This window comes from Ursus maritimus, unplaced genomic scaffold (genome assembly GCF_017311325.1).
Source record: "Ursus maritimus isolate PB19 unplaced genomic scaffold, ASM1731132v1 scaffold_2, whole genome shotgun sequence".
Lineage (NCBI taxonomy): Eukaryota > Metazoa > Chordata > Mammalia > Carnivora > Ursidae > Ursus > Ursus maritimus.
This window is the reverse complement of record NW_024424452.1, coordinates 29,097,770-29,112,654: the sequence shown is the minus strand read 5'-3', so window position 1 is coordinate 29,112,654 and position 14,885 is coordinate 29,097,770. Positions and strand designations below refer to the sequence as shown.

The following is a 14,885-nucleotide window of genomic DNA, read 5'->3' as shown; positions in this document are numbered from 1 at the left end:
TGTAATTTTGTGATTGCACATCCTATAATTACCCCTAATTCTGTAATAGGGAAGTTCATGTACACAGAGGCAGATGATGACGAAGGTGATGGTGTCACAGTATGAGCAGCTGCCACTGCTCACTGCCTGCCAGGCCCAGGCCAGGCCCAGCGTCTCACAGCTACCCAGCAAAATCGCTGTTGTCCCCATTATACAGATGGAGAAGCTGAGTCCTGAGGTGGAGTACCTCCCCCAGGGGCACAGCTAGCCAGGGGAAGAGCTGGAATTTGAACGCAGGCCCCATTCCCTGCACAGCCCGGGCCCTGGTACTATGCCATTCTGCTTCTACGGGGGAGGCCCCGGCTGTCCCTGAGGTCAGCGTTTACCTGTGCTTGGCAGAGCCTTGAAGTAGATCTGGAACTTTAGGCCACTGAAAAACTGCTTTTAAATCTTCATTTTCGCTCTCCACTAGTCTCCACTAGTGTGTGTACACATTTAACAGTATATACGTACGTGTGTGTGTGTGTGTGTGTGTGTGTGTGTGTGTGTGATTCTCCATATATAATCGAGGCTTGAAGAGGTGAATTAACTTACCCAGGGTCACTTGGCTAGCCAGAGGTGGAGCTGGAATTCGAACCCACATCTGCCTAAGGCCGGAGTCTCGTCTCGGGACCCCTCCCCTCATCCCTGACCTCTCATTCCGTGTCAGGTCCTCACAGATGCTCACCCACTACAGTCTGGTTAAGACATCCTGGGAATGTAAATTTGGGTAAAAGCTCAATGTCCTGAGAATAGTGAAGGTGTGGCCTTGGGTGGGAGGGCTTTTGCTTTGAATTCTAGGTTTAGTATAAATATCAGGTGCATAAATCTTAAGTTTATAGTTCAGTGAATCTTTACTTTTGTATATAGCTATGTAACTACTGCCCAGAGACGCAGGGCATTTCCCGCATCCAGAAGGTGCTTTGTGCCTTTTTTGGGTTCTGTGTAGGAATCCTTGCCAACTTGTAAGGTCATGAAGATACTCTCGTATGTTCTCCCCTTGTAGCTTTATCATTTTACCTTTCACATTGAGATCTGTGATCCCAAAAGACATGCGTGCAGAAGCCAAGCATGTAAATGCCCACAGCTGCCTTGCCCACAACGGCCCCACTGGAAACAGCCCGAATACCCAGCCCAGCAGAACAGGCAGACAGACGAGTGTGTGTTCCTGCAGTGGGATGTACTCTGTGACTGTGAACGACACGTGGGTGCTCTGCACCGTAGCATGAAGAGAAGATTCCACACGAACGCCATGCAGAGCAAAAGAAACCAGACCCAAAGGCGCATGCTACCCATTAGATGAAGTTCAAAACCAGGTGAAGAAACCGGGGGCGGGGGGGGGGGTGGTGTGCAGAGAATGCTCAGCAGAGGAGGTGAGTGGGGACGTGAGGGGGCAGGTAGGAATGCTCCAGCAGATGTTGGTAGTCTTCTCACGGAAGTGTTTCTGGAGGCCCTGTCTGCACAAGAGTTGGTTGTGGATTCAATTCACTGAGGGCCTAAGGTCCCCACCCCCTCCTTACCCCGTGTCATTACAGGCATTGCTAGGGTCATGCTTCCTAGCAGAAAAGAAACCTCCAGCTTCAAACTTCCTCTTAAAACAAAGAAGAAAGGGTTTGCCCTGATTCCTGATGGCAAATATTACCCTCCTCTTTTATTTTTCTTTTGCTGAGTCGAGGAGATTACACTTGAAGTGGCTTTTTATTGCTTGTTTTAAAAGGGAACTTGCTTTTGCTGGAAGAGGTCAATTCTTGTTATTCCTCTAAGGAATTATTATCTTTATGGCTCAAGCAGAAGGAATTGAGGCCTAATCAAACTTAATTTGGAGGGGGAAGCCCTTAAAATAAAAATTAAAATCCTAACAATGTTGGACATAAGCACTTTTAATTCTTCAGTGAAATAAAAGCACAATTGGGTTAAGTGTAATTCAGGGACAACTTAATTTATAGAGAAAGTTTCCCAGTTGTGGATGCTAAAGGCAATGCTTTTGAGGGTGGACCGTTGAGGTAATTTGGCAGTTTGGATGGCACTAGATTTCTGAAGGAAGGGACATGAGAAGGCACGATTGGAGTGTCTGGTACCAAAGGGACTGTTCCAAGTACATGTGATCTGCCCAGGAAAGGGGCATTTGGGCCACAGAGCTATCGAGCAGGGACCTTCACTGCCAGCTGCTATTCCCAGCTGCCAGCACGGTCGGGTTGGGGGTCCTGGGGTCCTGGGAAGCCTTGAGGAGTACAGCAGCATGCTGTGGTAGAAAGTGCCAGGCCTCAGCGTCAGGCAGACTGGAGTTCTCCTGGGCAAGTGGCATACCTGCTCTGACCCCGTGTCTCCAGTCTGCCTTGCAGATTGAGGTGAGGATGGAAGATGAGGCTTCTGGAGTGCCTGGCACAGGACCCAGCACACAGTAGGTGCCTCATGAATGGCAAGCGGTAGCATTGAAGATAATTACATTTTATTGGAGTTCTGAAAAAAATTTTACTCCCTTTGGTCTGGCAGTGGGCCACTCCACCCTTGCTGAATTTCTCATAGAGCTTCGTAACATTGACTACCAACCAAGAAGGTTACGATTTGACCAATGTCTAGACAACAGCAGAAATGGAGTATGGGTGCTTCTAGAAGAGTAACCAGAGGCCTGTTGCTGTGGCCCGGGCAGAGGGGTGGGTTGGCAGGCCCTGTTGTTCAGTCCTTGGACATGGGGGTGAAAGAACAGGACTGGTCAAAGGTGATGCCCAGGTTTCTGGCTCAAACAACTCTGCTCCATTCACCGAGAGAATAAGGTCCCAGAAAGAGGGAGGAGCGGATTTGCAGTGCGGGTCGTGGGTTCAGGTGTAGACATGATGAGCTTTGTCGAGTCTGGATCTGGAGTTCAAATCAGAGGTCCGAATTAGAGATACAGGTTTGACCTAAAAATGAAGTGTGTGGACCAGAATTGGAGTTTCGTCTGGGGCGAGGAGGGCAGTGAGTGAGAAACTCCATCTCTGGCATGGGCAGAAGAGGAGGTACCCACGTGGAAGACCCAAGAATGGGCCATCGGAGAAACAGGGACTCATCACTTTCATGGAAGGAAGCCATTGGCTCCTGAATGTGTTATGAAGAACATGGAGTCATAATCTATCACTCACGATAGAGATACCTGTTTTTACCACTACGTTAGAGGTTTTTAAGATGTGCGTTGACATTCGCTACTTGCAGATTATACTAGCCATTTTCATTGGAGATTTTACTCTCTAGGCTCTTCTTAACTCAGGCAGTTTTTGAAAGTGCATTAATCTACTGTTTTCCCTTCCAGTGTAGTTGCTGTGTGTTTCTGAAAGGTGTTAGGGCCTGTAAAAAGTTGAAGAAATAGCCCTTACAATGTGTATCCCAAGAATGTTCTCTCGAGAGTCCCATCTCAATGAAACTAAGCAAGTTTTATGCTCCACTTGGCGCCTATCCCATCTGGACATGACCTTCCATCCAGCTGGGTTGATGTCAACTCTGGCCCTTCCCTCCTTCCCCAGATTGATTTCCACGTCCTCTGTGTGGTGGTCTGCATGGTCCCAGGCAAAGCTGCACTGCTCATGTGTCCGAGTGTTCCCAGCACCACCTTGGGACGAGGTGCTGTCAGTCAGTTCCATGTCATAGGTGAGAAAACCCATAGTCAGAGAGGGGGCATTGTCTGACACCTAAGTCTGTGCTTTACCTCAGGGGTTTCCTAAATGGCCCACTGTCTGAGTCCATTCAGTCTGCTGTCACAAGGCACTGTAGTGTGAGGGCTTAAACAACATTTTACTGCTCACAGTCTGGAGGCTGGGGAGTCTAAGATCAAGGCATCAGCAGGTTTGGGGTCTGGTGAGAACCCACTCTCTGATTCATACACAGCATCTTGTCACTGTGTCCTCACACGGCAGAAGAGGCGAGGGAGATCTGTCGGTCTCTCTTATAAGGGCACTAATCCCATTCATGAGGGCTCCACCCCCATGACCTCATGACCTCCAGAAGGCCCGCCTCCTCACACAATCACTTCAGGGATTAGGATTTCAACATACCAATTCCACGGGGACACAAACATTCAGACCATCACGTCTGCTCCTCAGAATCACTAGGGAAGCTTTGGAACAGGACAGATGCCTGGATCCCAGATGGTTAATGCATCCCAGCCAGCGGCTGGTAGTATTTGGAAAGCACTGCCCCTTTCCACACCAGTTCTTGGATATGTCTGTGGGAAAGTAATAATAATGAGTACTGAGTATCTAGATTGAGGGTTGGCAAAGTGTTTTTTGTAAAGGGCCAGAAAATAAATATTTTCAGCTTTGTGGGCCATATGGTCTTTGTTGGAACCACTCAGTTCTGCCATTATATTTCAAGAGCGGCTGTAAACAATAGGTAAACAAATGGATGTGGTTGGATTTGGCTCATGGGCCGGAGTTTACGTCTCCTGATCTAGATAATTCACCTTGTGCCTGACGATCAGACAAGCAGTTGAACTTGCCACTCTCCAGGGGATTCTTGAATCTGTGTAACAGTCCACTACAGGCAGAGAGAGTCCATTTGAGATGTGGCAGGTGGGAACTGCATGCAGCCACCAGGACAAAGACCTCTAAAACATGAAGCAGGAATAAATTCAAGATGAATAACTTCTTTTGTTAAAAAATTTTTTTTGAGTAGGTAGTCTAGTAATTGGGTGGCTCCATAGTCACATCAGTCGCTTCTTTTTCCGTAATCAAGATGATCTTGTGATTACAAAATGTCTGTCGGAACTCCAGTCATCACATTTGTGAGAGAGAAAGAAGAGAGGGAGAAGGGTAAAAAGGCACTATTAGCTACGTAAGATCTCTCCCGAGGGCTTCCTGAGAAGCCCCAGTGATTTTTGCTTACATCTCTGTAGCTACTCTTACCCACGCGGCAGGCAGGAACATGTCCTTAAGCGTTTGTTTATTTGTTTTGGGTTTTTGTTTTTTGTTTTGGGTTTTTTTTTTTTGTCCTGAACACATTGCTGTCCCCAGAAATACTGGGGGGGAAATGGAGACCAGCTGGGCAAAGAGCACTTGCTGTGATCCAGGAAGACCCAAAGAATGTCCCAAATGTGCTCCGTTGAAGTTCCCTGAGCTCCGCTGGGTTTATTTGCTAACTGATCCATCGTGTCTCAGTTTATAGAGATCATGAAAGCCTAAAGTCCCTTTTCTCCACAACTAGCCAGGCCTTTCCAGATGCTTCTGGAGTCTTATAAATCAAATACTTCCATAATCGGGATAACAGTCCCATCTGTCATCATACCACTGCTCAGACACCCCATACCAAGAGGCCTTTTGAGCTAAACCTTTTCTTCCCAGCAGCTTGTTTTTTCCCTTTGGAAATCTGTGTTCATTTACTTTGTATCTGCTGGAAGTCTGCTTCCTGGTATCATCCAGAACATGTCACCTTGGTCTTTCCTCTGAGATCTCTCCACCCCAAAGCTCAGATTGTTACCCTTCACTGCCTTCCTTATAATTTGGCTGCCAATCCTTTGATGGGACCTGTTCTTCTCAGACTTACAGTGTGTGGAGCACTTGGGTTCTTGTTCCGAGCTCTGAGCGGTGCATGTGGGGTGGAGTCTGAGACGCTGCCTTCCTGACATCTTCCCGTGGGCTGCCAGTGCTGCTGGTCCACGGGCGGCCCTTTGAGTAGCATGTGATCTGGGTCTTTCTGAACATATTCCATTCATCCTTTAGTTGGTGGCAACCAAAACCTAACTAGGTTGGTATGGTTGATGTATAATAGGGCAAGACTTTCAGCTCATTTATCCCAGAAGTTATCCTATACCTTTTAACGAGGTCTGAAGATTACATAGGCTTTTCTGGTGCTCTCCCACTTTATTTCCTCAGCTCAGATTTACCAAAGTCTCTAAGTCTTGGTCCCATAGGCCACCCCTGTGCCGTATTTCCCCATCTTTTAGTTATGGTGTGGGTTTTTTGGATTTTGTTGTAAATCCTGACACTGATCTTTTTGAATTTCATCACGTTGGATTGGATTCATCCCTCAGGCCAGTTGAGATCACTTGATATCTGTCATCCAGTATATGTATTGTCTCTCTTAGCTTGGAGGCATCTACCTAACTTGACAGGCCTCCATTTCTCTCCCTCATTCCCTGGGAAACTTTCCGTCCATTAATTGGAGTTCTTTGGTTTAAATCATCCGTCCTTCATCTTGTTCACAAGAGTGTTACAAGAGACCGTGATGGTCGTCTTGCCGAAGTTCAGATACGTGATGTCTGCATTTGGGAATCCTGGGTGGTTTTCGTGTAGAGGCAGAATTATCTCTCACATCACAGATGCCTGTTTTTATTGTGTGAGAGGCTTTTAAGATGTGTATTGGCATTTACTGATTACAGATGACAATAGCTATTTATCATCGGGAACTTCACTCTCTGGGATGTTCTCGTATAAGTTTTTAACATGCATTGATCTCTCTTCCACCTCTGTTTTCCTTGAGTTATAATTGCTGTGTGTCCCTGGAAGGTGTTAGGGCTGTGAAAAGCTGAAGAAACAGCCCTAATATTGTGTACCCCCAGAATGGTCTCTTAAGAGTCCCATCTTGATTCAAAATAAGCAAGTTTTATGCTCCAGTGGTGCTTATCCCACCTGGATGTGACCTTCCATCCAGTTGGGTTGATGTCAACCCTGGCCCCCCTCCCTCCCCAGATTGATTTCCTCCTCCTCTGTGTGGTGGTCCGCGTGATCCCAGGCAATGCTGCACTGCTCATGTGTCCGAATATTCCTTGGAAGGAGGTGCTGTTGATCAGCTCCATCTTACAAATGAGGAAATGCGTAGCCCGAGAGGAGGCAGACTGTCCCCAGCAGTCTGTCACCACTGTAGCATGCATTTGAGAAAGGTATGAAGACCATCTCTCAGATCAGTTGGACTGTTTATCTCTGCGGATACTGGGACGTGATACACAGTGTGATGTTCCCATAACCTGCCTGTTTTATTCTTTCATCAGCCTCTTTGTTGACTCAGTACCACTGAGGCCCTTCTCTGCTAGGCACTGGGCATCTGGTGGCTTGGGAGGTGGATGTGGCCCCTTGCTCTTTTGTGGGTGGAGCTTGACCAAAATCCCACCCCTTTGGAATGAGAACTTTTTTAAAAAAAAGACGTATTTATTTTAGAGAGGTGGGGGCAGAGGGAGAAGGAGAGAGAATCCCAACCAAACTCCATGGTGAGTGCAGAGCCCGACGTGGGGCTTGATCTCACCCCCCAAGATCAGGACCAGAGCTGAAATCAAGAGTTGGATACCCAACCGAGGGACCCACCCAGGCGCCCCTGTAATGAGAGCTTTAAGAGAGATTTACGTTTTCTTTCTCTTCTCCTTTCTTGCCAGGTCTACATCCGGATAAAAGATGATGAGTGGAATGTCTATCGGCGGTACACAGAGTTCAGGAGTTTGCACCACAAGTTACAGAACAAGTACCCCCAAGTGAGGGGCTACAACTTCCCACCCAAAAAGGCCATTGGAAACAAGGTACTGTCACCACGGGGGACCAGGCAGCTCACTCACTAGTGCCTTATTTAGTCACACATGCATTTATAGACCTGTGACTCAGAGGTTGGCTAATACAAGAAAAAATAGGGACAAAGATACCAGTCATAATTCCATCACTTAAAGACAAGCGTGTTATGTTTTGTTTGTGTATATCGTCTTATTTCTCTAGGGCAGGGGTTGGCAAGTGTGTCCTGTCAAAGGGCCAGAGAGAAATTATTTTTGGCTTTGTGGACCATACCACCTTAGCTGAAAATACTCAACTGTGTTGTTGTAGTGTGAAAGCAGCCACAGACGGTATGGGCACAGATGGGCGTGGCTGTGTGCCAATAAAACTTTATTCATAAGAAGGGTTGCAGCTCGATTTGGCTGATGCGTCATAGTTTGCTGACCCCTGTTCTGGACCAAAAAGATATTTTCTGGTTTTTATCCATAGTTGTCATGATACTTACTTGGACTCATGGATGTGGGGTTATTTCCCATTAAAGCTTTCTCAGAGGAGCTTCTTTTTGGTGTAGGGTTACTTCCCTTAGGAAGGTTAAGAATTGATAATGGCATAATTTGTTTCCAGGTATTCATTCAGGCACCCTGGAGAAAGGAGGTACTACCCCCCCCCCCATGAGGTTGCTGGTTGATGAGTGCTCGTTCCTCCAGTGGGTGTCTACTGAGCACCATTATATGTTGCGGTACAAGGGGCTGGAGCCCAGGCCCTGGGAGGACAGGCCTGGGCCTGGTGTGAGGCCTCCCATTGTCTGCCTCAGCCTGTTGGGATCATTTTGTCATCCCTCACGTTAGCTTAGAGCAGCAGTTCTCCCTCTTGGCTGCACTTGGAATCACGTGGGGAGCTTTAAAAGCTTCTGAGATCTATAGTCCCCCGCTCCTGTTAGGATTTAAGGTCTGGAGTGAGGCAGGGGCCCTGAGGAGTTGCAGATGTCTCCAGGTGGTTTCAGCATGCAGTCCAGATGGAGAACCCCTGGCTTCGAGTTCAGTAGGAGACGGCGACAGGTGCACAATTGCAGTATATTAACTAGCTTGGCAGGGACAGTTCGGCCAGAGGAGGTAAGGTCATGACCCTCCTGAGGACAGGTGAGAAGTTGGACCTTGTTATAAGGAGGATCCCTCTACTACCGTGGCTCTCGGAGTGTGGCCCCTGACCAGCAGCGGCATCATCATTAGAAATACTGATTTCCAGGCCCCACTCCAGACCTGCTGAAATCCACGCTCTGGGGCTGTCAGCCCAGAAATCTGGGTTTCTATCTGTGTGGTGCTGAAGCACGAGCAAGCACGAGGGCCATGGTGCTCTCACGTTGACAGAGCCGTGTGGCAGATGCTATATGTGATGCATTTCCTAGTTTCTGTCTTGAAAGAGGCAACTTGCTAGGGTCTCCTTGGATCTTTCTTGCAGAAAACCAGAGCAAGAGTGTCCATAACCACTCCCAGCACTTGAGAGTTCCCCAGGGAAAACTCTTACTGACTGTTCTGTTTACATGTTCATGGATTTCTGTTCTTAAACCAGATTAGAAACCTGATCACGTCAGGGTCTGTTAGATCTTAATTTAAACAGTTATAAAGCAGGTTTATCTGAGGCCTAGAATAAATGTGTCATTCCATTTGTTTCTGAAGATAAGTGGAGTTCAGCCCATAAAAACAGAAGACTAAGAAATTCTATACTTGTTCATAGCAAGGACAATAATTCTTATAAAAAGAGGGGAAAAATTATATACTGATTTAATCTAATGACTTGCAAGCTCATACAAATCTTGGGACCCATCCAGAACATCTTAAAATGTCATAAAACAAAAACTCTGCCTAACCAACGTATTATCATTATGAGATACTCTCATTTGTAGAAAGCATTATACTGAAGCAGCCTTTCCATGACACCTTGTCTGGGGAGCTCAGCCTGTCTGTATCTCACTACGGCATATTAGTACGAGGCTGAACTAGGGATATTCTGATGGTGAGACGTCTTGTGCTGTGTGTTTGCCTCTAGTGGCTGCCATACCAAAGTGGCACCCATTGAGTGGTCTAAAAACACAAATTTATTATCCGTTCTGGAGGTTAGAAGTCGAGAATCCATCTCGCTGGGCTAAAATCGTGTTGGGAAGGCGTTCGTTCTATTTGGAGGCTCCAGAGGGGAATCCTTTCCTTTTCTAGCTTCTAGAGGCTGCCTGCATTCCTTAGCTTGTGGCCTCCTGTGTCTTCAAAGCCAGCAACCACATGACTCAGACCTTGCCTTCTGTCACAGAGTCCCCTCTCCTTTTGTGACTCCTCTCCCTCTTCTAAGGACCCTGGCGATGATGGTGGGCCCACCCAGATAAGCCACAGTAATCTTCTAGCTCAGGATCCTTAACACGTTTGCAGAGTCACTCTGGCCATGTAAGGTGAGGTACTGTCAGGTTCTAGCATTAGGCTTCTTTGGGGGCCACACATTGCCACATGCTTTCTCTGCAGACCAAAGCGACGCCCCCACACCTTGGGTCTCAAGGCAAGCCTTAGTGTTATTGCAAACTTACTTAAGATGAGACAAACCTACTACCCACCACCACCCAGGAGTAGGGACAGCACTGCCTTTCCCCTCTGAGATGGGCCGTCCCCAGCCCCGCTTCACCTTCTCCCATCCTTGTCAATCCTGGGACTGACTCTCAGCAGCAGTGGGCTTTTGCCCTGTGAAATCTGTGTCAGTAGGGTGCTGTCTGCCCTGCGCCCCAGCCCCATACCCAGTGCAGAGCTTGGGAATTAAAGGTAGTGACTTGGTCGGCGTGGCCCAGTGAGGGCCGGCTGGTACAGACGCACCTACCTGTTGGTTCTTTACTAGATGGTTGGTCCTGGTCAGGGGTGGACCTGAGAGTTTCCTCTGTTGCTCAGGATCTTGACAGCTCATGAACAGTCATGGGGTCTCCGCCTCTTGTCTAGCCTGTGTGGCCCTTTGCCTTCGAATTCACTGGTTGGCCATGACTACACTTGGACTCTCTCCCTCTGCATTTGGCTGACTGAGACATAGCCACTTCCCTTACGTACACTTGGGCTGCTGCCCAAGACAGATCTGAAGGTTTATCTGATTTTCAGGGCAGATTGAGTCAGCATGCACGGCTTCATCATCCAGCAAAGGCTACTGATGAAGTCTGTTAAGAGACAAAGCCCACACTGGCCCCACCTGAGCCTACGGGCTCAAGAATAGCTGCCTCGATACCCCGAGGGCAAGTTTTTTAGCGAGTTTTCATTCTAAATTGGTCCAGAAAAGTCAACCATGTCAGCATCTTTTCCTTGATTGGGTCATTTCAAGAACGTCTCACTCGCCGGTGTGCCGTTAAAGTACGCAGATAGACTTTGTGTGCACTGAGTCACATGTACCTTGCTACTGTAAGCCTTGGACCCATTAAGTGATTTAATCCATGATCCACAGACCTGGACAGTATTCAAGAAAATATTAAACAGAGTTTAGTTTTTTTGAATTTGCCATATGAGTATCTTTCTAGCCTGAATTTCTAGGTACTGCCGTAACACTGCCACCATTGTTGATTATCTGCCAGTTGTAGAATTAAAATGTCATCTTAACCCAAGTTTTAACTTAAAAAAAAAAAAGATTTATTTACTTATTTTAGAGCGAGAGAGACAAGAGAGTGATGAGCAAGCGTGCAAGTGTTGGGGAGGGGCAGAGGGAGAGAATCTCAAGCAGATGCCCCACTGAGCATGGAGCCCGATGTGGGGCTCAGTCACACGACCCATGAGATCATGACCTGAGCCGAAACCAAGAGTCAGATGCTTAACTGACTGAGCCACCCAGGTGCCACCACGTTTGAACTTTTTTTAATTGATGAAATAGCACATTGCATAGTTTGTGGATACAGGATTTGTTTTTAGCAAAGAATTTCTTTTGCCTTAGTATGCCATGTGTGTGTTTGATCGTAAATACTCAGAGCACTCACTAGAGCTACCCTGCCTACAGGTAACCACATCAAGCCTAAATCTTATTGAGGTAGTTTCTTGAGTATCAGTCCACCACTTGATGAAGGTTATTCCTTCATAGTTGAGTGAAGCAAGCCACAATAGTTGTAAATTAAAATTACTCATTAAATTTGAAATATCACAGGTGTGGGGTTGTATCAAGGTAATCTGGGTTAGGCTGGAGTAACTCCATGATCTTAGCAGCCTAAGCCAACCAAGGTGTATTTTTAGATCGTGTTTCATGTTTTCATGTCCATCGTGCGTTGCCTAGGAGCTCTGCTCATCATAACATCAGGAGGCTAAGGACAGGGGCAAATCAGACACTGGCTCTTAAAGCTTCTGCCCATGGGTGATACATGTTAATTCCACTTATATTTCATTGGCCACAGCCAGTGACTCAGCCATGCATAATGCTGAGGGGCCAAAGGAGTCCACTGCTACCACATGCCCAGGAGGGCTAGAACTTTTACGGTCAGCTCTCATGACCCCCACAGGGGTGGCTTTTGTCTTGAGCCCCGTTTCTGAGTAGGGTGGGGATAATGGGAAAGCACGGCTCCACCAGTTCAAGACTGGCATGCCAGGTCCTGCAGGTGTCCTTCCCTAGAGTCCCAGTTCAGATGCTCCCCTCCATCCCACCCCATGCCTGGTCCTTCGTGGTGTGGGCATTTGCACCCTTTCCACTCTGAACTGCCTTCCCCTCCACTTCCCGTGCTGCAGCCACAGTGAGGTTTGTATGACATAGATCAGATGGTGGTGGTGATTACAACCCTCCAGTGGCAGTCATGATAGTTAAATTCAGGACTCCTCATGACCTTCAAGATGTCCCCCGAGCTGTCCCCCACTTCCTTCCCTACTTTATTTCTGGCCGCACCCTCCCCCTGTACACCCAGTCACATTTACCTCCTAGGACTTCCATGCTGTTCTCACCTTATGGCCTTTGCACCTGTTGTCCCCTCTACCTGGACTGGCTTCCCTCCATCTCTGCATGGATGGCCCCTGTGGTTCATTAGACCTCAGCTCAACTCCACTCCTTGGGGCAGCCTTTCAGACCACCCTCATTAGTGCTGCCTCTTCAGTCACCCTCTGACCCATGACCCATTAGTCTGCTTCAATTGTGTCCTGGCACGTACCATCCATCCATGTGATTGGCTTGTGACCTTGACTAGTTTTGTCTGCTCTGGAATGGAAGCTTATGACAGCAGGGCCTTGGTCTGTTCACTGCTCTCTCCCCAGCTCCTAGAATAGCACCTGGTGCCCCAGAGAGGCTCGTGCCCTGAATTAAGGCATAAGTGAACAGGCATTAAACGGGAAAATTTCCCTGCTGTTTTCTTCTTCACGTCACTGGGTCTCTGCGCAAGTTCAAAAAGTCTGAATTCCCAAAGTGGGTGGAATAATTTTGAGGGTGACTTGTGAGGTTGCTCTCACTTCACTTGGAGTGAATGTGGTTTTTTGCAGAATGGGCCAGAAGCCGGCAAGCCTTTACAGACCAGAAAGGTGGTTCTCTTAACAATCTGGGGGAGTTGCCTGGCAAGCTCTCCATCCAAATGGACTTCGTCAGCATGAGGGGTTGGGAAAAAGACTCATTTTTGATGACGCTACTCCAAGTCTGCATGATCGCTCAAGGAGAAATAGATTTGAGAGGCTGTCATTTCTTCTTAGGATAATGGAGTCAGTCTCTGAAAGTTCATTTGACTATTAAGGCAAGACAAATCGCTTTCCCTGGAGCCACAGATAATTCAACTTGTTGGAGAAATTGTGCATTAAAATCCTCATTAAAAACACATACACCAGCGTGTGCTGGAGGAACCGACCGGTGCTCACAGAGCCACGGAAAGCACCTTTGCATCCTGAGAGGTACAGACTTAAATGCAGCCCTGGGGGCGGCAGGCCCCCAGCAGAAGGTACTTGGAGTGGTGGGAACCAGTGAGGATTTGGAAGAACATCGAAGCTGCTGAATTTTTTCCACTTAGAAACACTTCTGGAATGTAGGGGTGTCATGTTAGGTGTCAGGGGAACTAAGATGGTCTACAGTAAGGGCTCTGTCTTCACGAAGTTCATGGCCCTGTGGGGGCAAAGACGGGTAAATCGGTGCTCATGGAAGAGTCCTGTGATTAAGGGGAACGAGCGTCCCTGATGCGCTCCGGAGGGGGGTGAGCAAGGCTGCCTTCTGCAGGGTGGTGAAGAGCTCAGCAGGCCCGCAGGATCCCGGTGATAAATCTTCCAGGTGGGAAAGCAGGGTCAGTTCAGGGGCTAGCCTTTCCTTCTCCATAGCCTGTGTTAGCTTCGTATTGCTGCTATAAGAAGTCACTGCAAACCTAGCCGCTCTAAGCAATACACATTTATTATATTATAGTTGAGGAGGCCAGAAGTCGACACAGGTGTCACCGGGTTGAAGTCAAGGTGTCAGCAAGGGCTGTGTTTCTTTCTCGAGGCTCTTGGGGAGGCTCCCTTTCCTTGCCTTTTACAGCTTCTAGAGGCTTCCCACATCCCTGGGCTCTTCCTCTCTTCAGTGCTGCAACTCTGGGACCATCCTCGCATGGTGGAAAGATTCTCCCCTTTTGAAGGAGTGGGACTAGTCTAGCCACACTACCCTGAGTGTGCCGGGTCTCATCGGAAGGAGTGGGATTAGATTGGGCATGCCTGAGTAACCCAGGGTAATCTCCCCATTTGAGGACCCTTAACTGAATCACCTCTGCGGAGTCCCCTTTGCCCTGAGCACATTCACAGGGATGAGGGTGTGAAAATATTGGGGGGGGGCATGTTTCTGCCCACCTCACCCCTCTCTTTCCTTGCCTGTGGTATACGAATGATTAGTGTTATTTTGCAGATGGAGAGAGGGAGGCACAGGAGGGTGGAGTGACTTGACCAAGACGACCTCACTCGGCAGTGTCAAGGTGACATGTGGGCCCAGGCAGACAGTCTCCAGGGATCTGCCGTGGAGTAGCACAGAGGGCGGATGAGTATAGATGACTTAACCCTTGCCCCATGGTGGACACTGACTCCCTTGGGTCACTTCCTCAACCTCGGTGGTGTAGAAATCTGCCTCTCCCTCTGCTGATCCGCCTCCCTCACCCTCAGTCTGCTCTGACTGACTTAGGGCCCTTTGTACAGCTAGAAACTGCTGCCTCCATGGTCGACCTGGAGGCTTATGTAACCTCCCCTCGTAAACCTAAATGTATGGAGGGCTAGTCCCTTGTTCATTTGCCCATTTATTCATTTGTTCATTCAACAGCACTTTCCAATTCTGAGAATCAAACGCAGAAAGAAAAAGGTCCCTACTGCTTCACTACCTGTATGGCCTTGGGCACGTTACTTGATCTCTCTCTGCCTCAGTTTCTCCCTTGCATACCACTTCCCTCTAGTGCCGTCATAAGGACTTGCGGTGGTGACATCTGCCACATACCTGTGATAGTGTCCGCACAGGGTT

General features: G+C 48.1%; 1 protein-coding gene across 2 annotated transcripts in view; it reads left to right on the top strand.

The window, feature by feature from the left end:
* The window catches only part of SNX29 (sorting nexin 29), a 511,108-nt gene that overhangs the window by 405,459 nt on the left and 90,764 nt on the right, over positions 1-14,885 (top strand). For both annotated transcript variants that reach the window (XM_040635311.1, XM_040635312.1), the window contains exon 19: positions 7,352-7,492. In XM_040635311.1, coding sequence (XP_040491245.1) covers positions 7,352-7,492 — 141 coding nt within the window. The remainder of the gene's footprint in view (positions 1-7,351; positions 7,493-14,885) is intronic.